Source organism: Myiozetetes cayanensis, unplaced genomic scaffold (genome assembly GCF_022539395.1).
Source record: "Myiozetetes cayanensis isolate MyiCay16 unplaced genomic scaffold, myiCay2020 scf7, whole genome shotgun sequence".
NCBI lineage: Eukaryota > Metazoa > Chordata > Aves > Passeriformes > Tyrannidae > Myiozetetes > Myiozetetes cayanensis.
This window is the reverse complement of record NW_026087964.1, coordinates 51752731-51780045: the sequence shown is the minus strand read 5'-3', so window position 1 is coordinate 51780045 and position 27315 is coordinate 51752731. Positions and strand designations below refer to the sequence as shown.

Below are 27315 nucleotides of genomic sequence, written 5' to 3'. Positions count from 1 at the left end.
CAGGAAACTCTGTCTTGGAAAGGAGGATTTTGTCTGTGTTGGTAACAACTATCCTTATTGATATAAAATATCCTACCTGTTGGCCAAAGTACCCAGTCCAAAGAATCTAGGTAGAGATCTAACTGAGACAGCCACCAAATGGGGTACCACCAACCCTGCTATAAGTTCGGTTTCATGACTGCAACAGACAGCATGAGGCATTTAGATGCTCTGGTTTGTGATAACCTCAAAGGTTATCACAGGATGAGTGAAAAAATTAAGAAAACCCACACTCTAAGCAAAATACTAAAAGTTAAGCAAGATCTTTGCATTCAGATGACCCAGTGCTGTACACAAGATTTTTTTAATCTAATTTTTGAGTTGGCATTTCTTTCAAAAGTAGGCCCATAACTCAAAGGGCTTTTTAAAACATGGAGACGGAGGCTGCTTTCTGCAGAACAGCCTACAAGATTAATACGAAAAGTAGTTCCTCACTTCCACTTTCTGGGAGAATAATCAACTACTTGGCTGTTGAAGAAGCAGCTTCTTGGTCTCTTGAAACAGGCCCCTTTGCAACCATGAATTGCTTGCCACAGACCTTAAAGGCACACAGAAATGAAAAGGCAAGATACTGATTTGGAAGAAGCGTTGTATTCCAGCTGATGCTCCTTTGCCCTCCTTATGTGTTTCACACAACTCTCTCATGTAGTAAAAAAAACATATTACAACAGAGGACACAATTCATCGAAGCTTCTAATTGATCATCTGCTAGAATATAGGCTTTTTACAACTTTTTATTGGACTTTGCTGCCCAAAACCAACTTAAATTCTGTTTTATTGCAAATTAAGATCTCTGAAGAATCTTCTTCAGCATTTAAAATACTTCTCCAATTATTCAGTGTTTCTTATTGCACAGTGCTTCCAACAGACATATTTTCCTTTCAATAAGCCACAAAGTGGCTGCAGGGATGTGAATTTTCTAAGGACCTTATAAAGCGGCAGACTGCAGATCAGGAGTAAAGAAACAGAAAAGATTTAAAGGGAAGAAGCAGAGGAGCCAAAACCAGAAACAAAAAAACATTCAAAGTATCTTTTGGCTGAGGACAACTAGTGGTTATACGAGAGGAAAGTACAATCCAAACCCCCAAAAATTAAACAAATGCCATCTGAGCTATTTTACAGGGATGTAACTTGAAAGCAAACCACGGTTTACTACAGCCAGCAAATTAAAATTTACAAATAACTACCTACTATGAAACTGTAACTGTAGTTTATTGGGGTCAGATGTGCATTTCAACAAGAAGCCTCTGAAAGCAGATGGTCCCAGAAATTTGCCATCAAAAAGTGCTTTTTTTGTAAGGGCTGCATGCTGCTGATCCTTCTCAGTACTTTATTCTCTGTAGTACATCTACATGTCAACAGGGAGAGGATCCCACTGCAGTAGAACACATCTTTGTAAAGTCCAGAGGACAATCTTTACCGCTATCATTTCAACATTTAATACATGCTAGAGTAGCAGGACCTGATTTTTAAAGGATCGCATTATTTTACACTGTAGAACATTGGCAACTGTAAAAAATGTGTTAGTCTCAGCTGATTGATTGATTGATTTTATTAGGGTGGAACCCAGCCTCTGACTAAATAAAGAACAAATAGGACAACTGGTATTGAGAGATGTGCATGTATACTCAGGTCAAGAATGGCACACATTCACTAAAACTTAGAAACAGGCCTGAAGAAAAGTGTATGTTACCAATAGGCCCATGCAACAATCCTGATTTAAGGAAACCCCTCTTCCCATGCTAAATGACGTGCTCCACAGTTGGTATAGTGAAAGTTTGCTTACTTGCTAGTTCAGGCAAATCCTGACTGTTACCTTCCTGATTTGTTTCTCCAAAATAGGGTACAACAATAAGCCTGGCATCCCTGTGAACCTCATTTCCAGGGAACAACTGGAAATGTACTTGGGCATATGCAAGTCAAAATAAAGACTCCAGAGAGCAAAACCTTTCCCTAAACTGCATCTGCTGGGAACTTCAGCCAACACCTCCCTACTGGGAACAGCTAAATCAAAAATCTCTACCTGACTGAAAAACAGACCAGTTTATAAAGTTTCCAGAAAGCATACAAAGAGTATTTCATTTCTGAACAATTCCATGGCTTTCTTGCTCTCCTTTCCCCATGTTACCTTGTCAGTTAAACTTAACTAAATCAAATCTGTGAAAAGTCCAACATCTCGTTCCGAACAATTCTGTACATGTATGGAGAGATATGCAGAACACAAGGCTAAAGCTCATGGCTTTAGTCATTTTTAACACCTCTCTCTGAATGTAACTAAGCAAAGCAGCATGGCTTGATTTATTTTAAGGGCAACATAATATTTTCTATTCACTGCCATCTCTCTACCACTTAAACAGGAATATTTCATAAAGTTTCTAATTTATTTTTCCTTTAATTGCTGTTATTAGACCTCCATCATGGTAAGGACTATTATACTCTTTGAGCTCTCCATGGTGACATTTTCCTTGCAATAAATATATGCTGAGCTGAAGATAGGAAGTTTATATTACAAGCATGCACAACCCTGCCTATTTATACAAATTAAACTCCATCTGTTGCCACACTGCATGATCCACCAGTCTATCTAGACTTTTCTGAAAATTTATGTTAAAAAATAGTATCTTACTTTAGCCCTTCTTAGTCTGAAAAGCCTGCATCTACAAATGCCACTTCAACTGACTTGAAAAACCCAGTCCTTTGAGAAAGTATTCTCTCACCACCTTCCTGATGCACAGCCTACTCCTTTGCAAATTTTACAAGTTCTTTCGTGAGGATCTCATTAAAACATCACAGCAAAACTGTGTTCATAGTCATGGTTCTTTTATGTCTAATTTCATGTTAATTAGGCATTACAACTGTGTTGCTTTGAGAGTTAGACACACGATTTACTCCAGATACAAAATCCTGAACAGTGGGACTTGATCCCCTTATAGCCACATATGTAGGAACCACTTCAGTAGTAGCACCAGAAACATGAGCTTCACTACCGGAAACACATTTTCTAGAAGGGAGGCATAAACAGGCAATTTCTGTGGTTATTTCTAGAAGAAGAACTGTTGATAAATTCACATCTATCTTAGCGATATGAGCTGGAAAACTCCCACTGAGCTGTCACGGTAGCTTGCGAAGTCATGGACAGGAACATAGCACAGGTAGAGCTGGAGCAAATTCTCTAGTATCCCCTCCTAATTCTTTGGACACCTTGTCCTTCCCAGAGAGGCACTCTGAACGATCTGTGTGCAAAGCACAGTGGATCAATATATATTAATTATTTGGAAAAAACATGCTTTTTCTAAACCAGGCACCAGCATTAACAGCGTCTGACTCAGTTAAGCAGGGCAAAAGGCAAAGGTGCGTTATTACCACAAGTTTTACAGGATACTAAAGATCCAAATTCCTGGTGAAGCCACTTAAAAAGCTGAAAAAGCAGTAGTGCTCAAAGTTAAAACAATAATTGGGAATAGGATCAAGTTATTAGCTCTTCAATTCAAAATACGATACCCAGTAGTATTTGACACTTCTGCACAATGTCCTAAAAGCATGCCAGGCCCCTGGCCCACCCACTGCAGCTCCATGCTGCTCCTGTCCATGCAGACCCATGCTCACGTGTTCCTTGTGTTCTCCCAGACCAAGTGCATGTCTCCTTCCATAGTGATATCTCAGGAAAGCTAGTCTTAAATGGGTTAAGCCACATCAAGGCTCTGTGTCACAACTCTAACTCAGAACTAAAGTGACCTGGGGTCAGATTAACTCACTGTGAAAGAATTACTTACATTTCATGCATTAGTTAAATGAATTTACATCAGAATCTCTGTAAGCAAGCTGTAACAGGCTAAATGCAGAGTGGGCTTATGAGACAGCAAATCTCCAGACTCTACGGAGAGCAGTGCAGTAACACACACCAACATTTCTGCATCTGACAGGAGACAGGCATCACTACAAGGCTCTGTCATCATCCACCACACCTGGGAAACTTGCTTCAAGCAGAAACAGGGGCCAGGAGGACTTGGGCTGTAGTTATCTGTTTGTAAGGAACTGAACTGAGATCACTGAACTTATTTCCCCAGGCAACAACTGCTGACAGCTCCCTGTCACAACTGAGAACCAGAGATTTCCATGTGAAAGGGTCCATCTCATTAGGAATTCCCAACAGTGTTTGACCCCACCCTGCCTGACCTGAAGGATGCATATTACCATTTCCCTAACTGGCTTTTGCAGAAGTAGCTTGCATGGAAAGACAGCACTGTAATCCTACTTTACAAGCGCTGCAGGCTATATGCTCTGACTCCTACTTCTGCTGTTTGTACAGTACCTTTTGTAGAGGAGCTCCACAAAGTCACCTTACCATTCTCCTAGGGAACCCTGCCAGAAATGAAGGGACTCAAAGGACAGGTAACACTTCATGAGTTTTTTGTTTCTCCAGCCCTCAGAAAACATTTTTATTACATTAAACATTACCTCATTTATTACATTAAACATTACCTCAGATGCCCATGAGTCCCTCAACAAGCACAGCCGAAGATTTTGGGAGCAGAGATTGCTGTAACCTTTAGAAGTTACAACTTCAGATAGTCTACTCTGTCCCTCTAGACAGACATTACTGTGTCTGTAACAGATATAACCTCGTGGCCACAACTCATCCCTGTAATTCAGCTGATGAAAGAGATTTGTCCTAACACGCTGGATCACAAACTGGTGCATCTGAAAGCAGGCCCATATTCATGTCTGCAGACTCTAGTGCAAGATCAGAGCCTAACAGGTACCTAAAGACAAAGCAATGCTAACTTGAGACAGGTGTTCATCTCCATCTGTGAGAGTCATTTACATGCTCTGCATCATTTACAGGCTTATGTCTCACTGGTCTGGATGAAATGCAATAACAGATGTCACTACTGACATTCCACAGAAGTATTTTAGCTTCTGAGGCATTATAGAGTCAATTCTAAGGCATCTACCTGCCTGCCTGTTGAAATCTGGTTTGGATAATCTTCTGCATCAGATTTAGGTGCCTATGAATTATTTGCAGCAGATGCATAAAGCAAACTTCAGGTAACACAGGTAACATAGAGCTGATAGAGTAGACTGCCTTTATTTGTATGCAATGTCTTTAGCTTCAGCAAAAGTTCCATTTTTTTATTACAAAATTACAGTGATAGTAGGCATCTTAAAGAGTGAAATCTACGCAGTCCACAGCCTAACATCCACTATCAAAGTACATTGCTCTCACCTCCAAATGTTTCTAAGCAGCGGCTCTTCAAAAACACCCCTTGTAATTGTATTTCAGCTGTACTGCTGAACTAAAACATCATTTTGTTTCATGCATATTAGGAAAAAGTTCTTCACCAAGAGGGTGGCTGAGCACTGAAACAAGGCTCCCAGGGAAGTGCTCATGCTCCCAAGGCTGCTGGTGCTCAAGAAGCATTTGGACAACATACTTAGACACACAGTTTAATTTTTAGGTTGCCCTGTGTGGAGACAGGAGTTGAACTCAATGATCCTCGTGGAACCCTTCCAACTCAGGATATTCAATTGTAGTTTTTCCTATGAAACTGGTCCGCCACTTAAATTCTGGGTGTATGCTTTATTGCCAATCGTCACTTAAGATCAGAAGGACAAACATTTTCAACCCACAGTAGTAATTTACTTTAATGGAGCTTTTTCAGCCAAAACAAACAGACAAACAAACAAACAAACAAAACCCCAAACACAAAACCAAAACAACAGAGCATTTCCTATTGAAATAATCACTATTTCATTGAAGAGATGAATTAGAAAATATCATAATACCTGACACAGGTACTTAAAGGAGTAGGCATTAACTATGAAAACAAAAGGCTTGAGATGGAATTTGGTCAGAACACCCCTCTTCTTATGAAGAGAGCAATACATCTTTAACAATCTTCTTATTTTACATAAAGGTCATTTAATGGGTCCCAGAGGATGAAACTAACTACACAACAGAAAAGAAACAGAAGAAACCCCAAAAATATATCTCAGAAAGCCTTGGCAATATAGTTCCTTACACAATTTCCAAAGAGGAGGCAAGCATTCATAAGTATTTAATACGATTATGTATGACAACATTTATGGCCTTCCTATATTATGTTTGATGCTTTAAACTGGCACTGTAGGGTGTAGCATACTAAATTCTTATGGAAAACAATTTCTTTACTCTGCTGGAAAATATAGTATTTAAAATCTACATAAACCCTGCAAGAAAGGTTATGGTTTCATGCTCCAATTTGCAATAAACAATGTTAAAACAACAATTTTGAGTACTTAGTTTGACCCCAATCCTGGATGCACATTTGTTTTTAAGACTGATGCAGGATTGGGACTGCACTGCCTGAAAACAAAGTCCATGTTTCAAAGGCCAATATTGCTCACAAAGGCCAATATTGCTCACTAAGGAGTTCTAGTTCAGCCCCTCTGCTTTGACTTCAGCTTCATAGACCCAATCTCTGTAGGCTCCAAGGCTGCTAGAAACCAAGGTAAGACAGTCATGCATAACTTCAGATCAGATTTTAATTCTTACAAGTTCAGCATCTCTGAAATACCTACAGCTACCCTACAGATGATGTACCATTTTCTCTATATATCTAAAGACAACACACTTTTCCTCCATGCCTAATGCTTTCTTGTGCAACCCTTCAGGTAACTTCTGTTACATACTCATCACACATAAATAACTGCGTCTAACTCTAACTAGTTACCTGCATTTGCCAGCCACTTTCGTGGGGATGGAGCAATCCCTCACAACATTCCTAATCTCTGCTGGAATGAAGCACGATCAAGTTAATGAGGGTTTGAAGTATGGAGTCACACATTCAGACCATCCTTTGAGAGACCATTGCAAAAAATGGGTGTAAATGGATCCTCTGCTTACTCTAACTGGTAGATATCATGTCTCACAATCCCATCCAAAGGACAGAATGAGTGCTGCAGCCCCTCTGATACCCAGCTCCAAGAGAATAGAGAGGAGGAGAGAAAACCCAACTGGTCTTCTCTTTTCCAGCACTAGCTATGATAGCTGAGCAGAGACATAATTATGGCTGTGTCTCTACAGAGGCTGAAATTCAGGTCAATGGACAGTAACTTCCTCTAAGAGTAACCACACTGCAAGTGTTAATACTCTACACAGATTAGCCCAGTGACAGAAAAGACAACTTTTTATGTTCCTTCATGCTCATTGTTCTTCAAGGGCTGTATTTCTCAATATACTTGACCTTTGCTTTCCATCACAATAAATCTGAACAACCCAAGTTGGAAGAAAACAGTAAATTAAATCTCAAATCTTTTTTTGAGCTGTTTGACCTTGCCCTTTACATATTCCTATATCTTACACCACACTTCATTACAAGGAACGCAAATAGCCATTTTTTTCCTTTTTCTGTTCATTAGGAAGCACAAGATAACCTTTCATTAGAAAAGCACCAGTGCAGTCTGTTAGACAGCAAGTAAGGAAGCAGGGGAAGCAGTGGATACGATAAAAGCAGTAAGGGCTGAAAGTTTAGGAAATCAGATATCATTACATGTTTTTCTACATGACGTAGAGAAACAGAATGAAATTAAGAGAATTAAAATGAACTCTAAATGTCTGGACAGTGACCACACAGCAAGATTTATTTCTGCATAATTTATTCAACTGTTAAACAGTTTCAGTTATGCAGTACGAGATACTATGCTTAAATAGCTAAAATGTCACTAAAAATACCTCACAAAAAGTAATCCTTCACTATCAGCAGATGGGCTTTATCTTCTCTGACACCGTGCCTTAACTACACAGACTCCAACATTAATTTTAGACATGAGTGTGAATTTGTGACAGAAAAAGCTCAGATCTTCCTGCTTAAGCAGTGTAATTTCTGACAAGCTGGATGCTCAGCCTTCCTTCCTTGTCACGGAGAAACACCCTACACACTGCTCAGAACAAACAACGCAAAGCAAGAGGAGTGTTTGCTTCAGCCGCCTGCTGATATTTAATTTCTGCAGCTACCCTCTCCTGGGGCTGCCTGCAGCCAGTAGTCAGACAGCCCTTGCCAAGCAGACTTCAGGCAGCCTTACTCCAGAGCTCTGAGCTGCGTTCTGAGGATCTCTCTCTGGAAGCTTGGCCAACCAGTTGGCCAAGCCCAAAGGCCAAAGTTTAGTGCTGCAAGTTCTTTCCTCCCCCTATCAAATATTTGTTGATACAGATGGTCACAGTTCCAGCAACTTAAGACTGCATCCATTAACACAGGAGAAAAGGGTATTTGAACTGTTGCTCACAATCTTTGTGTCCAGACCAGAATCCTGAACTGTGTTGAACAGACCAAGACCTGATGAAAATACATAGCTGAATTACCACACGGTGAAACTTAGTTTAAATAAAATCTGCATGCATCATTCTGACCTATTTGGGTCTTTAAACAACACATTAGTCATTTGTTAAGTGTCAAGCCTTGCTTTCACTACCTCGTTTGCCACATGAGCATTTATTTCAACATGTGTCACAACTGCTGGGCTGGTTACACTCATAAACAGCTTCAAGAGCCCTTGGGTTTTTACCTCCAGTGAACTCTGCTTTTCTTAGTCTTCTGTGATGGAATGATGCAATTCCACACCCCTTTCCTTTGTAAGGTACGGCCCTTGTACCTTAAAAAAAACCATTACATCTTTTCTACGCCATCTTAGAAGCAGAGATCAGTTGTGGCAACAACTATACAGCTTTTACAATGTATGCTTTGGTTTAATATTAGGAACACCGACTGCAATTCCAAACTGCAATTCTCTGCGTTCTACATCAAAATTTATGCACAGATAATTTTTAAACTTTCTTGAAAGAAGTGATGAGTAAACTAAAAATTATTCTAATAGCCACTTGGGAGCTTGAGTCATCTAATTTATTTTGTTTGTTCTAAGCTCTACCAATACATTTAGACAGAAATTCCCAAACTGCCCATAAAAAGGCAATTTTAAAAAATTGTTTTGCTTTTCCTTGTCAGAAGTTTGCAGTGTTGTGCTTCCAGTAACTCTCAGATCCATGCATTCCCACACACCCTCCTGTCTCCCTTTTGGAGAGGAAAACAATTTTCAAAATATACTCTGTCTTTTTGTACTAACATAGTAAATGTTTTAATTCTGAAATTCACCTTCATCATCCACCAGCAACATCTTATGATAAGGCAGTAGTGTAGTCTCTAGGACAAACTTTAGTTTCAGTGTCTCATTTCTGCATGTTCTCTTCCAAATCAATGGAAAAGATATGCTCCTTAAAAACCCAGCAGGCGACATCTAGCCTAAGTATGTGGAACTGGCTCAATATATTACAAGGAATCCAGTTTCAGTTATTTGTCTTCAAAGAAATCTACTTCTTTCCACTGCCTACAGAGGAAGCCTGGGGAGATAGTCTCATTAGGCAACTAATCTAAGTCTTACTAGACAACTCAGTATTATTCCAGAGTGAAATTTTACAAAGATCAATACAAATCCAACATTGAGACACTTGTCTCTTCTTGAAGATACACATCTTCCAAGACTGATGACTGAACTAAACTCCCTGTGTGTCTCCCATGTCTTAGATCTCGAATGCCAGCCAGTAAGTTCACTGCAGACAAGACTGGGGTGAAGGTGCTAATGCTGCACTGCATCAAACCAGGGACTCAACAGGAACATTTTCACTCGAGTGTGTTCTTGCACATGGAAATAACTATTCTTGCTACTGCTGCAAGCTCCACTAGCATGTAAAACACATCTTCAGCACAAGCACCCAGGAACATGGGTGCCAATGAAAGAACCCAGTAAAACTACTGAGTCCAGTAAGGAGTCTCAAGAAACCAGGGGATCCCCATTAAGTTCCAGACCAGTTTCTGAATACACTAGAGGGACAAATAACTCAGAATCATCAGCACCTGAGGACAGACACCAGAACACAAGGCCAAACTTGCATACAGAATGCAGTATTCATCTCCAGAAATTATACAGCACCTGGGTGCCACACAGGAGTCCTTTTCCCCCAGGCATCTTCTGTCAAAGCCTTCTGCAGAGATGAATTCATATTAACTGATGGCAAAAGAAGAAACTTGTAGCAGTACAAGTTTCCTTCACTTAAACAGCCTGAAGGCCTTCCATTGTTATACTCCTGCTCTGCTACCAATGCAGCAACACAAAACTGATCAACAGTTTAGCAAAACAGCAAGAGCAAATCGAAGAGCAAGTCAACTCCCATTCAGCTTAAACAACAACTTTAGCACTAAAATTTAACACAGAGCCACAGTCATTGCCTCCATCTGATCACCCTGACAAACTGAGGTTCTGAGCTACAATTCTGGCCATCTGCTTCATTAGACTCCCTGTCAGCATATGGGGAAAAGTAAAAACTCCAACTTACTGAAAGCAGTTTGGTCCAAATACAGTGGCAAGGTTGCAAAGGTTCATCCTGTTCTCTACATGATGTTCAGCAACCTTTATCAGGAACTGGCACAGGTACTTCAACAGGCAATAATGAGCCTCAGGCAGTTCTTTAAGGAGTTCTTTCAAGTAACTTTCCTTCTGCATGTCGTTTCTTGTGTCTAGGAAAAACAAGAGAAGAAAAAAAATATCTATATGGTTTTCTTCATTGCCACCAATTTACTTACATGGGCCAGCAGTGGGAGCTAAAATTCAGTCCTGCTTCTGTTCAGAGACACGGAATCCTCCAAACCCCTCAATTTTCCTCAGGACACACACACCTTTCTCCTGAGCCCACTGCTGGCACCATTTCATGCTTACCTCTATATTGTAATCTTTTTCCTGAGCAGATTGAGCTTACTAACAGTCAGCTTACAGCTTTAGAGCATGTTTATTCCCACCTGGTACATAGATAAATCTACTCTAACTCCAGTTCTACCGAATCTCCTGATTCCATGCTTCTTCTGGATGTCATCCCTACTTGCCAAACCCTTCTCGTACTCTTAGTTTCCCTTCCCAAGCGAGAACAGTAAATGAAGGAGTCTCCTGAAATGTACACCATGTTAGAATAATGTACTTTCTGGGTGTACATTTTATGAAAAACTCAATTTTGTATCTTTTGTCAGAGGGACAACTCCACAAAATCTTCGGTGAGGTGCCTTGCTTATGAAAAAACGGCTGTTCATGGCACTTTTACACTCTAAAATGAGCCAAAACTTGGCCCAATGTTAGAAAGCAGCCTTGTTATACTGTTCTTCTAGAATTTAGGTATGGATAAAAGTTTCCCATACTGAACAGAGTACTATGCAAGTATGACTTAGGTCAACTTTCTTTTATGCAGGTTTTTTGTTGCTTTTCTGTTTTAAAGCAAAAATTTTATGAACTTCACAGATGCTGTGTTCGTACAGACCCAGGTGGTGAACACAAGCTTGGCCTCACACACAGCTTCTGCTTAGTTGTGTTCTGCTGCTGGAATTGAACTCACGTGCAAAATTCTTTGCTCCCCTCCTCTACCCCAAAAACACAAGTGTCCAGTTTCCACCAAAATCTTTTTTGTAGGTTTTGCCTATTAATAAAAGCAAAGTTTGCCTGTTAATAAAAGCAAAGTTTTGAAAACAATTCAGCATTGCTTTCCCTTTGTACCAAACCAGGATGCTTTAATGCTTGGAAATATTCACTTCTACTCTGCACCAAAATGAAATATCACTGAAACTTTCACATATGCACAAAAACCCCAAGGACTTTGCAACAGCATTTTCAGACACAAGACCTCAGGCCCTAAAGCTTTTCCTCACCGATCTAATTATAAGCAGTGTCCATTAACACAAGGCCATCTGTGCATTACTAGCACTTTTCTCATTTTTTATCAGCCTTATGGGTTGCTGGTGTCAATGTTTAAGACTGTTGTTGCACAATTGCTTTTTCCTTAGAGATGTACTGTGAGGTTTAAAAGCAGTTCTAGTGGTTGGAAGGATGTCTTTATTACACAAAGCCGAAGTGAGCTCATGCTAAATGCTGACCTTCTATGTTCTCTGTAACAGGCTTCCTTGTCCCAGAGTAGCTGCTGGCTTACCATGGGAATACAGACATCCTCCCCACGCTTAGAGGTGGGGAGGTGCTTTTTCATTCAGAGGATGTTATGATCCTTAGCAAGGAGATTCACCCAGCATTCAGTCAAAACCAAACCTTGCTCAGTCTTCAAGATCTGTTTTCAGTCAAGAAGATGTAATAGAGGAGGTTGCATTGGAAGCAGTTGGGCAAATAGTTGCTGCTTCGGTTGCCTGCATGCAGAGAAGACTGGCAGAAAAACATCCAGTGCAGCTGCAGGAAAAAATAACATTTTACATTCCCCAGCGTTTTTGGAGGGAAAAAAAAGAGGGGAAACCAAAAATCTTTGAATACAGTTTAAAGTATATATAAACACTTCACAAATTTCATCTTTGCTTTTACTCTTCATGTCCCAAAAATATTTCAGGGCTGGACTGAACAAGATTCCAGGAGTAGGGTGCTTTGAAAAGTGGTTAGCTGTGAAAACTAGTACCCTCTATAAAAATATCTGAAAGGTGACTCCTGAGAACTCAACTATTAAGTTGCAATGTTATTTCTGGTTTACAATCAGTTACTTTCTGTGGCAAATATAGAGGATTTATACTACATATAGTTTGGGAAACAAATTAGTTTTTTATACACATACTTGCCACTTCATACAGTTGAACTTCATGGATTTCATCTGCTTCCAAGCTTAGAATCCCTGATTTATATGACATGCATAATACTATACATGGTGAGAGAAGCCTTTTTAAGTTTTATATGCATGGTGAATTCATTTTAATGTATCTGTTTTGGTACCACAAACTTAATATGAATTCTTTCATGACAGCAGATCGAAGTTTAAAATGCCAGTCAAATTACAGGACCAAGCGTTTCAACCAACTGATTAATTATATCTTTTTCTTGTACAGCTAAGAAATTAGCTCCTTCAGAAAAGTCAAATATCAAATATGCATGAGGCAGATGAGAAGAAAAAATCTTACTTGCTTGTTTATCTCAAGCATTTCTTTCAAAATTTTTTGGAGCTGTACAGAATATAAAACAGTCATGACTTCATTACTATCAATCAGTTTGGTAAGAAATCTGATATACTATTTTATTTCTGCAGTAATATTTCAGGATGCTTCTGAAGGCTGTATCACATGGAATAACAATAAGGAATTTAGGTGCATTTGTATTTGCACTGATCAAAGTGGACTGTACAGTCTCTGACTTGACTACTAATTATCTTTTTATGAAGCTTAAAGAAAAACAAACCCAACTAATTTCCACATAGCCAGAACATTAAAATTCACCTCCTAACATACTTCTCTTTAGATAACAAAGCAACTAGCACAGAGTGTTTTCTACTACAAATTGCTTGCAGTTATGATAAGGAGAGCCAAAGACATCTTTCAGAAAAAATGCACCTCTTCCACCACCATCTCCCCACTATCTAATTAGGAAATGCCCTTGAGAACTAATTGCCTCTCTGAGTCTTCCACTGGGGCTTTAGAGTGACAGGTACTTTTCCATTCGCTGAAGGATTCTCCATCACTTCCAAACTAGAAAGATGTTAATAACAGCCACAAAAGATTCCGAACACAGGTTTGCAATCTGACCACAAATAAAGCTGTTGGGCTCATGGCCTCAGCTGTATTTGGTAGGTGGGATGTCCGTGTTCATTAACCACGATATGTTATGTGGTGCAAATCAGCACCGCAGATGATTATCGCTGGGCACAGCCAAACCTTTGTTCACTTCTGTACTTTCAAGTTCAGAGACAGATATTAGATCTAAGATCTTGAAAAATGACCCCTAACTGAAGGATACAGAGACACAGAGCAACACGAGGCAGCAAACACCATTTAGTGAGCCATGAAACTCCTTGTCCTTTTGAAATGGGAAAAAGAAAATACGGCTTTCCTCTTTCCTCCTTTCCTAGTGAAAAAACATGGGAAGGAACTCAAGTTTTTCTTGCAATACAGTCCAAAAATCAAAACCAGTTTGTTAATTCTCCTGCTGCTGACATTTCATGGATTTCAGCTTTATTTTTAAAAAAATCCTATTACATCTCGTGGTTGAATTTAGGGAATGACAGGCATACACAGTATTCCATGTACTTTGTGTATTTTTGCAGGACAAATGTACCTTTGCTATCCATGATCATTTCTTCAAATAAAGCAGCTTTTCAACTTAGTAGAGAGTAAAAATAGTCTTCAGCGATAACAATGACTTGGAGCAATCCTCCTCCTTTGACTACCTACTAGACAATTTTTCAGTTTGTTTCAAAGTCATTCACTAAGGTTTATTCAGTTGGTACTGACCAGAGAAGGAGACAGAAGTCAAAGAAGAATGAAGGTTTGGAGGAAGGTGCTCTCAAGGCATCTTTTTTATTTTGGGAGCCTTCCAAATGTCATGTGCAATAGATGGCATCTCAGCAAAGGCCTGCACAAGAAGCCTGGCTAGATGTGTAGCCAGGAAGGGCTTGAAACCAAGGATGAAATCGTGGGTAGGCTGAGGAAGGGAACAAAACCAGAAGCCTCAGGCCATGTCCAGCCTCAGCAACCGGAGGACACAGAATATAGCATGACACAGGTAGAGGACCAAGGAAGCCAGTAAAGGCAGTGTGGCACCTTAAAGCTGAACCAGGGACTCACTACTGAGGAATAAGTCAAGGAGACAAGTGAAAAGGACAGGCAGTCTCTCTACAAATGTTAATTAACTAGAAACAAGAGCCTCAACATTGTAGGAGGCACAGACACATTTGCAAATGTGTTTTCAAGTCTCAATTTCAGTATACGCCCACAGATCACAACAAGAGGGACATATTTTCCAATAGTTCATCCTATTTCTGAACATATTGAATTTCTTTGACATGCTACAGACAAAATCTAATTCCCCAATTCATTTCTCTTCATATTACTCCTTCCCCCTGCAGAACCTGCTGCCTGAACATCACTAAAGGTATGGATGCCTGCAAACAGGTGTGTGTAATTGTTTTGCTCATGTCTCAGATGGTCTGACCCCAAACAACTCCATCCTGGAAGCGCTGAAACCATATCACCAGGGTGCCATGCCCTAGCCAACTATCTGTGCCGTGAGACAAGGAAGAGAGGCTACTGCTCAGTGTCATGCTACCACAGCTTTCAGCTGCCTTGCATACTCCCAGATTGGAGGGCAGACAGAAAAGCTTGCATCTGTCAGCAGCTATCAACGTGCCCCAGGAAGTTAATCTTTGGCAGAGAGGCAGCAGGATGTACATTGCAGTACCATGGCACCCACTGGACTGTCGGAGGAATCAAAGCATTTCTTTCCACCCCCACAATCTATCGCAAGTGGGGCTCCAGTCTCTCTCTGCCAAGAAACAATCTGCTTCAGACACGATCTTGCCACACAGGGAAAAAAAAAAAGTCACGCCTTGCTGCCATCAGTAGCAGAAATGTTTTAAGTCCTTATCATAAGAAGGCTGTTATCACAATCCAGCTTGAGACCCCTTGCTCTCTGTCATTATGGCACTTTGCAGCGCTGTATTTATGCCTCATTCCAACATACTGGAGAAGAGCACTCTCACTTCTTCTGCTGCTCTGCTGTGTGTCATCATCTGCATAAAAAAATCCAACTACAAGAGGTTTTACTGCATAACAAACATCATCTCCATGTGGAAAACAGAACTTATTTCTCTAGTTTGGAACTAGTCCTTATAACACTAATATGACACTAAAAGCCAAAGGAAAAGGTTAAAATCATGTCACAAGAGCCTGGAGAACCACAGATATCTTGTGAATCTGATTTGGTGCATTGCTGCAGTTACCATGGTTAAAAGGTCAGCTCTCGTGTATTCATTTTCACAGTCACTGTTCAGATTGAAATTTGACCTCTAAAATCCCCCAACACAAGCTGTATTTTTGGTTCTGCGTGATCATGTAAGTCAAACAGCTGCTGGCTACTAAGCGTTCCGTAAACTGACCTGTTGATACAGAAGGGAGCTGCTCCTTCCCTTCCACTACCTCCCATCCCTCTCCCTGAAACTAGCAGGGCTGCTCACAGGCACCAGACAAAACCTTGCCAGACATGGCAGGTTGTGAGCAGAATTCAACTGAGAACCAAAGGAAGGCAGGAATCCACATTTCACTGTATGCCTGCAAAAAATAAATTCACGAGGAAAAGTTTTCTGTATGATAAAAAGGAAAAGTACACTGGCAACCTGTCTTTATAAAAGCAAGTGACCTGTGAAAGGAGTAAGGGCTGCATGTACAGTTCCCAGTATGTACAAATGTCTTAAGAGTCAGTGACCGTGATGTAGAAGATAAGGATTGAAAAGCCAGAAGGGATAAACAAGCTCAGGCAGGGATTGCCATATGGGAGCTGCTGATTTCTTCTGTCTGAGGTTTCCGTAAGCACAGTCCGTTCTTCATGGGCAGGCATAGCTCTGCTCTGCAGTGAAGCCTCAGTCACAAAAGAGATCGTGATGGACATTTTTTACCCCAGGACTCCCTGCAAGGAGCAGCCTTCATATATGAAAGATGCTCTGAGAAGACCGGCCAACACTAACGTGTCCCTGGCCTGCACTTGCCACACTATCTCTGATTGACTTCCTTTACAGAGGGAGGTCCTTCTCAGCTCCCACTGCCACTGTTCTTTTCCAAAGGCAGAGAGAGAATGTCAGGGCACAACAAATGGCCTTTAGGACACACACATGATGTTTTCTGGAAATGCATAGTCTTGGCATTATGCTGAATATTTATATAAACAGCAGTGCTTTAGGACTTGGGGGCAGGATGCAGAGCTTTGTTTCACATGACAATGCACAGGCTGCAGGCAGCAATGCTAAACCAGCTGCGTGGACTTCCTGAACTACCAAAGGGACAGGTTCTCTCTTTCATAAAAGGGCAGATTATTTCCTCTTTGGTTTGGTAACAAAGACTATACCTGGAATTGAAAAGGATTACAGCTACAGGTAAAATTTATAATTTTCAGTCCAGCTATTTTTAACTACAGGAATCACTCTCTAACAATTTTTAAAGTAATCTAACTATGTGTTATCCTCATGTCAAGATCTCAGCTGCCTTAAAACATGCTGATATCAATCCATGAAAATATTCCAAACTAACTCTAACATAATTCTGGAAAAACATATACCATGCAAAGCTTCAACAGAAGGGAGGTTGTAACACAGTTTCTATTTGCCTTCACTGCAGACATGCAGCCAAGTGGCTCCAGATTGAAAGTTATTTTTTAATAACCTGTTGGGTCAGAAACAGTTCGACCTCTCTCTTCACAGTTTACAGAAAGAACGCCCAGGCATGCACTCTCTTGGTACCATTTTGCAACAAATACCCTTGCACATACTTTGATAAGTGAACAGATAACTCCTCCAATCCTGCACAGCTGGTTGATCATTTAACTGTAAACAAATGCCCATCTACCACTTAAGCTAACCTGAACACGATGAAAGTCACCAGTGCCTTTCATAGCTACTCATCTATGCTGTATTGTCTATGGCATGAAAAACCCCTCAGTTTTGGTCAAACTTTACAGAAGTCTTTCCCTTGCCGTAATAGCCAACTGGCTTTTTTTTTCCCCTAATCAAAAATTATAATGGGACTAAACTGAAGCTTCTTGTGCAATACAGGCAAACTCAGCTATGAAGACATGTCACAGTTGGATCGACTTTTACAAAACTGGGTTCATAGGTTACACCACTACCTTTATTTGGAAACAAGAAAGTTTGGTGGGCAAATCCCCTAAGTGAGAATATCCATCTCAGTTCCCTAGAAAGTACTGGGGGGATTTTGTTTTTCTTGTGGGAAGCAGAAACAAATTAAACTTTCCATAAACACCACAAACAGCACTGTTCACAAAGTACATCAGTAGTTCCTGGCACAATACACCAATATGACCTTCGTGGGGATGTAGAACAGCTAAGGTGTGACTTACACTACATTTACACCTAAACTATGATTTATGTGGAAGAACATAATTAAATACAGCTCACAAGTCAGAACTGGTGAAATCTAAAAGACCCCAAAGAAACCACAACAATGACCAGAAAAAAGGGACTTTCTAAAACAACAGCACCTTTCTACACAACACTTCCTGAAACACTCTCTTTGGGCCCCAGAAAACTTTACTAAATAGGGAAAGTATTTTACACAGCCGACATATAACCTTACTACAGCTGAAATGTCTGTACTCAAGGTAAAGCACAACACTCTTCTCCAGTGCACCATCGACACTCTGTACAGCCCAAAACACAAAAGAAAGAAAACACATAGTAGTGTCCTCCCTCCTCTGGAAAATGGCTAAACTTACTCTCCCCTGAGGGCAAGACAAGTGGAAGGGGAGTGTGAGAACTTTGCACCACCTTCCATTAGGGATGCATGTCAAAGCACATGTTCCTCTTCTGCATCATCCATCACATATGCTCTTTACAGTAAGGCAAGCAAATCTCTAGTAATATTTACCCACTCATTTTGCAGCTTCTTAGGAAAACATAATGAAGAAGTCTTGACCACTTGCAGCAAGAGAAAAGAACTGCCACTGACCCACATGGTCAAGAACAGGGCCAACCACCCCTCATTCCACATACCACCACCACAGAAGAAATATATTACAGACAGATGAATTAGATTTAAACTTACACAACTCTCTGTTAAGTAATTTCTCAACTTTCCACAGAAGAGGTGGTGGTCTGTGCTATGGTTGATCCACCGCTTGAAGGTGGGTGAGGGGGCGTGAAAAGAAAGAAAGAAAGAAGTCTTCCAGGTTGTGTGCTATGACAGGGAGCGAAAGATAAAGTCTGCTGATACTTACAAACTGTTTCCTTTTTTGATTGGGACTTTACATAGTGAGAAGCAGAAACTTCAACAATGTATAGTTTTGGCCCAATTTGATTAGCAGATGAAGTTGTAACTTTTTCAGAGTCCACTACAATGAAACTGCCAGAAACCAGCCAAGCAAACAGAAGCAAGACTCTGTCCTAAAGAGACTGCAGCTGTCTACAAGTTTGCTCAAAGAAACCAGCTGATTATTTTAGTTTATATTCAACGGATACAAGTGGATAAGAAAATCATAAATAGTCCAGACTTTACAACAAGCATGTAAGAAGCTTTTTTCTGCTTCTTGTAGGAATCGCACATCTGGGAGCAGGTAAGAGCTAAAGTCAAAGGACATGAGGAACAAAGCAGGCAAACCCAGAAATCAGTTATCCAGAAAGAAAGTGCATTGAAGGATTGACATTTTACTTCTTCACTTACCCTGGTAAAGCTGAATGAACCTGGGATGCAAGGCAGACGTGATAATCCCATCTGGCAACTCTCTCAAAAATAATTTCAACAGACTGGCTGCTGAGTACACATCACCGTCTTTAACAAGTTCCACCTCTTCTCCACGCTCGTACTGCAGACGCAACTGCTCCACCATTTTCATGCTGCCATTTACTCTGAAGAGACCTTCCTGCGTCATACCTGTAATTGTGTATTGCAGGTAAGACTGATCAGAACTATGACATCCCAGTGACACAGCAAAATAGATATTTAGTGTGAATAATATACACGCAGTAATATAAAAGAAAGCAATCAATACACCACAGTTTAAAAAAAGCACTAATTTGCCCCCAGAAACCCCCTCTAGTCAAGTAGTTGAATTATGATAAATAACAAATAATGTGACAAGATCTTGAGGCCCAGGATGCTCTTTTGAGAACCCACAAAACTCAGTGGCGTTGCTGTAACCTCACACTACAGAGAAACCAGTTCAGAAAGACATATTTTGAAATGGTATGTTTCAAGAGAAAAGGATCCCACAAAGGACTCTACAGAGCGGTCCCACTGTTTCATTTTTGCAAGTAGCCCGTTATCTTGAGCAGGACTCTGCCAAACTCACACATGTGACTACTGCCAGCTTCATGTTCGAGGGTAACAGGTCCTTACCTGTGACCATCATGAAACAAAAACACCTGAATACGTGCTGATTGCAGCAGTAACTCCATAATGAGTATTGCAACCTTATGATAGTAAGAAATTTCAGTGAGCAAATATGTATTTTGGACAGCACAAAGACCAAAGTATTTCACAATGACAGAGAAACGGTATCGATCACCACAGGTTAGACAACCCACACCCACTGAAGGAGATGTAGGCTTTGACAGAGCAAGCCAGACAAATCATACTATTATCTAATATCACTTTCTAGGCATTTGTGGAGATTCATAACCTCCTGTGAAGAGCCTAAAACTGAACGCAGTAAATTAATTTTCCTCTAGAATATTTTCACCACAAACATTCTACCTTTTCTAATACTGACTATATTCCTGCTTGTTCTTCTTCAGAAATGTAACACTAAAAACATCAAATATATATGGTTTTCATCAGTTCAGACCAGACAGCTTGAAATGGCAACCTTAACAGAATGCTTCCAGTCCAGGAAGTCAATTCTGATGCAGCAGAGTTTGTAGAGAAAAATAATCTCTTTTATTGGACCAGAAGACAAACAGCTCTAGTAAGGGGAAAAAAATGTACAAGCACTCAAACATTTTACTCAACTACTATGAAATAGCATTGACAGAGTTTGTATTCCTGTAGACAGAGTTTGTATTCCTGTATTCACAATGAAATCCATTCTTATGTGGCATGCTGTGCTGCCATCTCGAGGACAGAAGACACCTCATCTCAGTTATGATTTTTGTTTTTGCAGCACTGAGTGAGCAAAGAATACAGATCAAACTTCCTTTCCTCTTCCTTGGTCATTTATAGACATAATGAAAGGCTAGAACATCCTGATAACAGCAATCAGACACTACTAAATACAGCAGAGGGAAATTTTGCTTCACCTATACATTTGGAAATAGGCAGCTTAATGCAAACTTAGTTTAAGGATGTATCTGCCCAACAGTCAGCTCAGCCTGGCTCTCTGGTTCTCTGTTAAAAATGCCTTCGCAGTTAACTTTGCCATTAATTCACAAAACAAACTTTATACAGGCACAGGATGCTCATATCAAGAACTGCTTTTCATGTAAGAGAACGTCTTTGAGATCTAGCTTGCACTTTTGAGAAGGAGAATGGATTTTATCTCTATTGGGGCTGGATAATCAACTTGGCATTCAGAAGCCCAGCTAATCTTGCTGCAGAGTAGAAAACTTGGCTTGTTTAGTCCATATTTGGGACACAGTTGTGTGGGATTCTGATCTTTTTATGGAACAACAGAGTACAGCCCACAGCTTGCAGCCAAGAGCGTTTGTCAGCTTCTGGTTTTGATTAAGTCCTAACTGATGCAAAACTTTTTCCATCCTTGCTCTTTCAGTGTTCTGGCAAGCCACTTTAAGGCAAGTTGAACTAGATCAAGCAAGATGCTGCTGTGTAAAGGTAGGACTACGTTTTAAATTTGCACTGTACCCTAATCCAAGCTAACTTGCAAGGCATGATTGCATCTATCAGCTTCTGAGGATCTATAAAGATACTGTCATGGAATCTAAGACTCTGCAATTGGATTATCATTACTGAGTAGCTAAAAGAAAAACCTTAGGATAAAACCAGATGCAGCTTCTTACAAGATGAAATTATCTCCACAAAACCTTTTCCATTGCTGACCAAGTGCCACAGAATATATCTGTGCACCAGTGGTGCTCTAGATTTCTGCAAGATTTATTTCAACAACAGGAAGGAAAGTCCCATTAAACGAGTGCAAAGAGGAGCTAAGAATTGAACACCTACTTCCTTGAGGGGATTAATAACTAGAATCTATCTGAAAACCTGTAAGAACATGTATTTCTTTTCAGTAATGTTCTCTGATCGGGGGGAGGAGGGGGTATCTGTGAATACCTCTGTATAGATACATCTTCTCACCATCAAAAAATGTTAAAGACAAATGTTTTGCAACTAGAAAACAACACAAATCTTCACAAATGGAATACACTGTGTTTATAAACTGAACAGCTTGTTTATGAGAATGTAGTTTACCTTTATAAACATATTAAAAATTAAGTTCAGCAACAAAGAAGGGAAAAAAATAAGCAAACCATATACAGTAATATTCTTTGCCTATGGTTAGTGCCACAAAAAGAGATATATCTTCCCTTCGAAGAATCTTACATAAAGAGTGCAACTAAGTAAGAGTGACTCCACTAAGCTTACCATGTTGAGTGAGGTACTCAACTATATTCCACACAACTATTGGGATACCGTTTTTGCTCAGTCCCTGCTGCTGGAGCTCCAGAAGACTCACACCAAACACCTTTGGACAAGTTGAGTCCCTCTGCTTGTTCAGTGGAAGCACAGCTATCTTTTTCATGTCCTCCTTCAACTTCACAGCCGTTTTGCTTTGCTTAAAGGAGTAGAGGAAAAAAATGTGGATTAGCCACATTTGCTGTAGAAGGTTGCACAGTCACAACACAAGCACATGCATCAAAACTGGCTTTTATACCCCAGAATAAGGTTTTGGTCTTACTTTCTTCTAATTCACAGGAAAAATATCTGTGAAGTAGGAAAAGGAAAATGAACAGAGAAAGAAACTAGAAAAGGAACAAGAAAAGAGTATAGGTAGTCTGTAATTAACAGAGAAAGACTTTTGCAGGCAAGCTTGTTACTAGAATAACAAGTGACTGGGAGTCACAGGAGACTGCTCCTGTAACTCATGAAGTTCATAGGGGTTACAAAAGCAACTGGACAAACACAAACAATTCCAACACACCAGCATTAGTTCAGCTTGTCTCCAGAATGCCTGTCAGGGAGAGTACTCTGGGGAAGGTTTACTACACCATTTTTCCAAATGCTATTCATTAGGGATTCATTTTGGCCACTGTCAGGTGAGATGGACCCTTATGAAAGATATTATGTTATGTTTAGTATCTGCTAAGTCTGAAATTTAATTACTGAGGTTTTAAGCTTAGAAACGGACTATGTAATCTAATCACACATAATAAGGGGGGTAGAAAAACAACGCCACAATAAACCCTTAATCCCTTAGGTTCTTCTGGAGGCACAACATTCTCAAAAGTTTTGAGTTGCAGAGGTAGAGAAAGCACAGAAGGAGAGTCATAAAAAAACGAGGGGAATAAAATAACACATGATAAATTTATAGGATCGATAATAGGCAGAAATCTAAATCAGCCTACAGCACTGACATTTGGAAAGAGAGTTCAAGGTAGAGCAGCAGCATCACCCACCACAACTGTGATCACACTGCAGGAACTGGAGGCCACTGCTACCACAGAGTTCGATCTCTATGTCTACCACTTGCACGATGCTTAAAAATGAATTTATTCCTACTGTGTTTCATTAACAAACTGGTAGTAGAAACAGAGAGAATATTGTATGGTAATGCAAAAAAAGTGCTCAGACTCCTGACTAAGTCTTGGCAATTCATTGTATTAAGACAGATTTTAGCATGGCGTACATGTTTTATTTTAAAAAACCTTTAAAACCTCTTCATTTTTGAGTCCATATTTTTACTGTAGTCTGTAAGCAACATGAACATCTGCATCAGTGCTGCTATAAAGCATGACTGTCCTTCTTTTAGACATAAAATGATATGGCAGTTCACCCACTTTGCTGTGCTTTTCCCATTAAACACAGCTATTTGAAGCACATGTGTGTTCTACAGTCCCAGGCCCTATGCAACACTTCTGTGATATTTACAAAAGACGTTGCTTATATAAACATCATAAATATGTTTTACTATTTGTGAAACAGAATTGCAATATTGCATTATTGTGACCACCTTATAAATATTTACGATAAACAGTACACGCGCCAGTGTTTGAACTAAAATCTGACCGACATTAAAATACCACATCTCTTTCAAAGAGACATGCTCCCATTCAGGATTAAATGAATAATAAATGATTTTTATTCCAGGCAGACACACGCCAAGGGAAAAATCATGTAGCCTAGGTTAAATTCAGAAGACAGCAAAAATCCTTTGAGCAGTTTCTGAGCAGCTGTGATGCTCAGAGAGCTTTTCCAATTAAGGCTTTCAATTAGCCTCACAACCTTGCTCAGTTAACAGCATTTCGAGCCTGTTTCAGCATTTGAAAACCTGAATAACTGAGGGGGACTTGCTTGGGGAAACTCACTATTTAAATCTGCATGAGAACCCACAGACATTTTCCAATGTTTCCAGAAACATGGGAAGTGAGGAAATTTTTGAGCTTGTTTCATCACCTGGGGAGGCTGCACTAACCAGAGAACAAAAAATTACGCGGTTATCCAGAATACACATCCAAAATCAAAATAAAATCATCCCCTCAAAACAGCTCTGAAACAAAGAGTTCAATGTTAAGTTGCCTTATAGATGGAAGATCCGACTTTACACCGCGAAAACGTGTCCAAACATTAATGCCACTGTTAGCGATCACAAGACTGGGAAAGCAACTTAAATCATCCCTGCACGATGCCGCCAAAAAGTGCCGCCCGGACACATGGAGAAAAGCTATTTATACGCCACAGGGACGCACTTTTACAGCTCATCTAGCAACTTTAACGCGGGGAACACGGCAGCGCAGCTGCTCTCCGGCTTAATAAAAGGGGGAGGGAGGGGGATAAATGAAAAGAAGACCGACTGGAATCGCCTTTATTAATCTTCACCTCTCCCAAACGAGAGAGCTGCCGAGAGGGAGAGAAAGGAGAGGGAGGAGAGCGCTCGGGACCAGCAGAAGGCGCCGGGCCCAGGCCGGGCTCTCCTCCCCCGGCCCCGCGAGGGACCCCGGCGGAGCGGGCGGAGGCTCCTCCAGCCGCCATCCATGCCCCCCACCGCTCCCCCGGCCGCGCCACCCCCTTCCCGAGCCCGTCCCGCCGCCAGCCCCTACTCACGCGTACGGCCAGCGCCCCGGCCCCCATCCCTGCTCCCGCTCCGCCCCGGCCGCCCGCCCCCGCTGCTCCCGGCGGGCCCCTCCCGGCGGGATCCCCGGCCCCGAGGTGCCGCCCGCCGCCCCGGCCCGCCCCGCGGCCCGTGGGGGGAGCGGGGTCCTTCCCCCGCCTCCCTCCGGAGCGGCCGGGAGTGCTCGGCGGGGGCGGTTCTGCCTCCCGGAGCCTCCCCGGGTCATGGCGGCTGGAGCGCCGGCCCGGCGGCGGCACCGGCGGCTCCCCGGGCATCGCGGCGGGCCCGGGCCGGGAGCTGCCGCTCGGTGCTGGGTGCCGGGCGGGGAGGCAGAGGAGCCGGTCAGCCCCTGTGCCAACAGCCGGGGCGCCGCTGGAAGGGTCCCCGCGACGCCGCGTTCAGCCCAGTAACCTTAGCGGGGCTGCGGCGGGATCCGCAGCCGGGCATCCAGGGAAAACAAACCCTCCTGCGCCATGGGCACTGCCGAGGGCCCTGCGGAGCATGGCGCGGGGCAACTCAGGCTTGGCCTGAGTTTGGAAGGTGTGAAGCAGTGCAGCTGTAGCCTGCCCCCCCACCCCGTGGTTGTCCATCTAGGGATACGAAAGAAGAAAAGTCAAAGCAAAACGTGGAGGTGAGGGCACCCTACACAGCTAGCGCCTGCCGGCAGTCACGGCGTGGTGGTGGTGGGAAGAGGAATGCGCTCCTCTGTCGCCCTTCTCCCAGTCACCGCAGCCTAGAAGCAAGTGTTTTGTCCTAGAAATTAAAAGTGCATCTCAAAACGGAACGGTGGAGTTCTGGTTTTTCAAATGTTTCATTTCTTTTTCGGTTGGGATTGGGTTGGTTGGTTGGTTTGTGGAAGAAAAACACCCACATTTTTATTTCTGTATCAAATGCAAGCACTGCTAGGCAGGGCCTTAACACTGGGATAGGAGCAAAGGTCTTTGGAAAGTGTTTCTCAGAAATACCTGCTTCTGGTACAGGGACAAAAGGAAATCTGTCCAAGTAGAGTAAACGGAAGAAAAAAAGAAAATTTTATCAAACCCTCCAGATGAGGAAAATGCCACCTGCAGATCTGAGTTTTCATGCACAATTTCTGTTTTCTTGAGTACCGTAATCACAGTCTCCTTTGTGCTCAGTTTTTGTTTTCCTCTCTAAGCCAGTCTAACCCAAAATGACTAATTTCCCAGTTGGCAAGTTTACAAAAGAAAGTTTGACTTAGTGATAGTTAGCATTGGTGTTTTAATTTCACTTGAGGACTCTCAAAGTGAGTTGATGTAACATCCTCCTCCATCCCCCTCTTTACTGTAAGCCTCTAATGTACTTTTCATATAAATCACAGACTGCTCTTTTCTTCTTAGTCCTAATTGTAGCTTCACCGTGAAAACCAATGGCATGCTTCAAGCCGTAAGCCAGAGAGGGAATGATGAGAAACTGCAGCTCTCTGGAGACTTCACTTGGGGGTGAAGAGTTCAGACATGAACCCACAGTAAACTGAAGCTACAGCATTAAGGTTTCATAAATATATTTTGAGAAGTAGCAGGTACATCCTGCACAAAGCAAGACCAGAAGACAAGCATTACCATCTGTTAATCAGAGCCTTGAAAGGTATGCTTCTGTTAAGTCACTGGAGCACTTGGGGCTATGATAAGCTGATAACTTTTCTCTGGGTTAATAAAGACACTTCTGTACTTGCTTAAAGTTTTGAGAGAGCTGAAGATCAGCATACTCATCTCCTGTGTGGCAAAAGAATCAAAACCAGACTGAAACTTCCTCAATGCCTTTATCCCCTCTCAACTTTTTCCTCATTAGCACCCCACAGGGCGAACAACCCCTATGCAGGGCAGAGTAAGATTCACTTGAACCTTTCCTAACCCCAGCCTAGAAGTAAATACATTCCTTCCTGCACCTTCCACCCTTCCCAGAGGGACATGTTTCCATGTACCCTGATATTCTTCTCCCTTTATTGAATCACTGCCCTTCAGGATGACTGTTCAAAAGAGAGGTGTGATGAATGGGGAACAGCAGTATTTACTTCTGGCACCACAGAAATCAGCCAAGACCTGCTGTGGAATTTGACTGTAGGTTGTACTTTACTCAGGAAACCTTCACTGTTTTCCTTTAAGCAATTCAGAAAACCCGTAGAACACAAAAAATCGGAAGCAGTCATGCCTATCAGAGAAAGAGAAAACTCCCAAAACCCAACAACAAAGCATACCCCTGTGTAAGACAGACCCCTGTTATGCTATTTCATTTTTTCTGGCTAAGGTGTTGCATCAAATAGCTGTTTCTTCCCTTTTCTACTCCTGAGCAATTTTGTACTGCATGAACAGAACAACTGCAGGATGCATATCTATGCAACTATGTCTAGAACCACAAGAGCTCAAATCAGAGCAAATGCATTATGAAAGACTGATGAAAAGTCTGTGAGGCCCATCAGTTGTGTATCCCTAGCTTTTGTGGCATATCATGCCTACCTTCCTTGGGTCACACAGTTGTTTCCTGTAG

At 41.5% G+C, this 27315-nt stretch overlaps 1 protein-coding gene across 3 annotated transcripts in view; it reads right to left on the bottom strand.

Annotated features, from left to right (window-relative positions):
- FAM13A (family with sequence similarity 13 member A) overlaps positions 1-24845 on the bottom strand; it is a 128213-nt gene extending 103368 nt beyond the window's left edge. For all 3 annotated transcript variants that reach the window (XM_050337880.1, XM_050337881.1, XM_050337882.1), the window contains exons 1-4: positions 24804-24845; positions 22128-22317; positions 19254-19463; positions 10406-10586 (exon numbers count right to left, since the gene is read on the bottom strand). In XM_050337880.1, the coding sequence (XP_050193837.1) occupies positions 10406-10586; positions 19254-19463; positions 22128-22317; positions 24804-24830 (608 nt within the window). In that variant the 5' untranslated portion in view covers positions 24831-24845. The remainder of the gene's footprint in view (positions 1-10405; positions 10587-19253; positions 19464-22127; positions 22318-24803) is intronic.
- Between the last annotated feature and the right edge of the window lie 2470 nt (positions 24846-27315).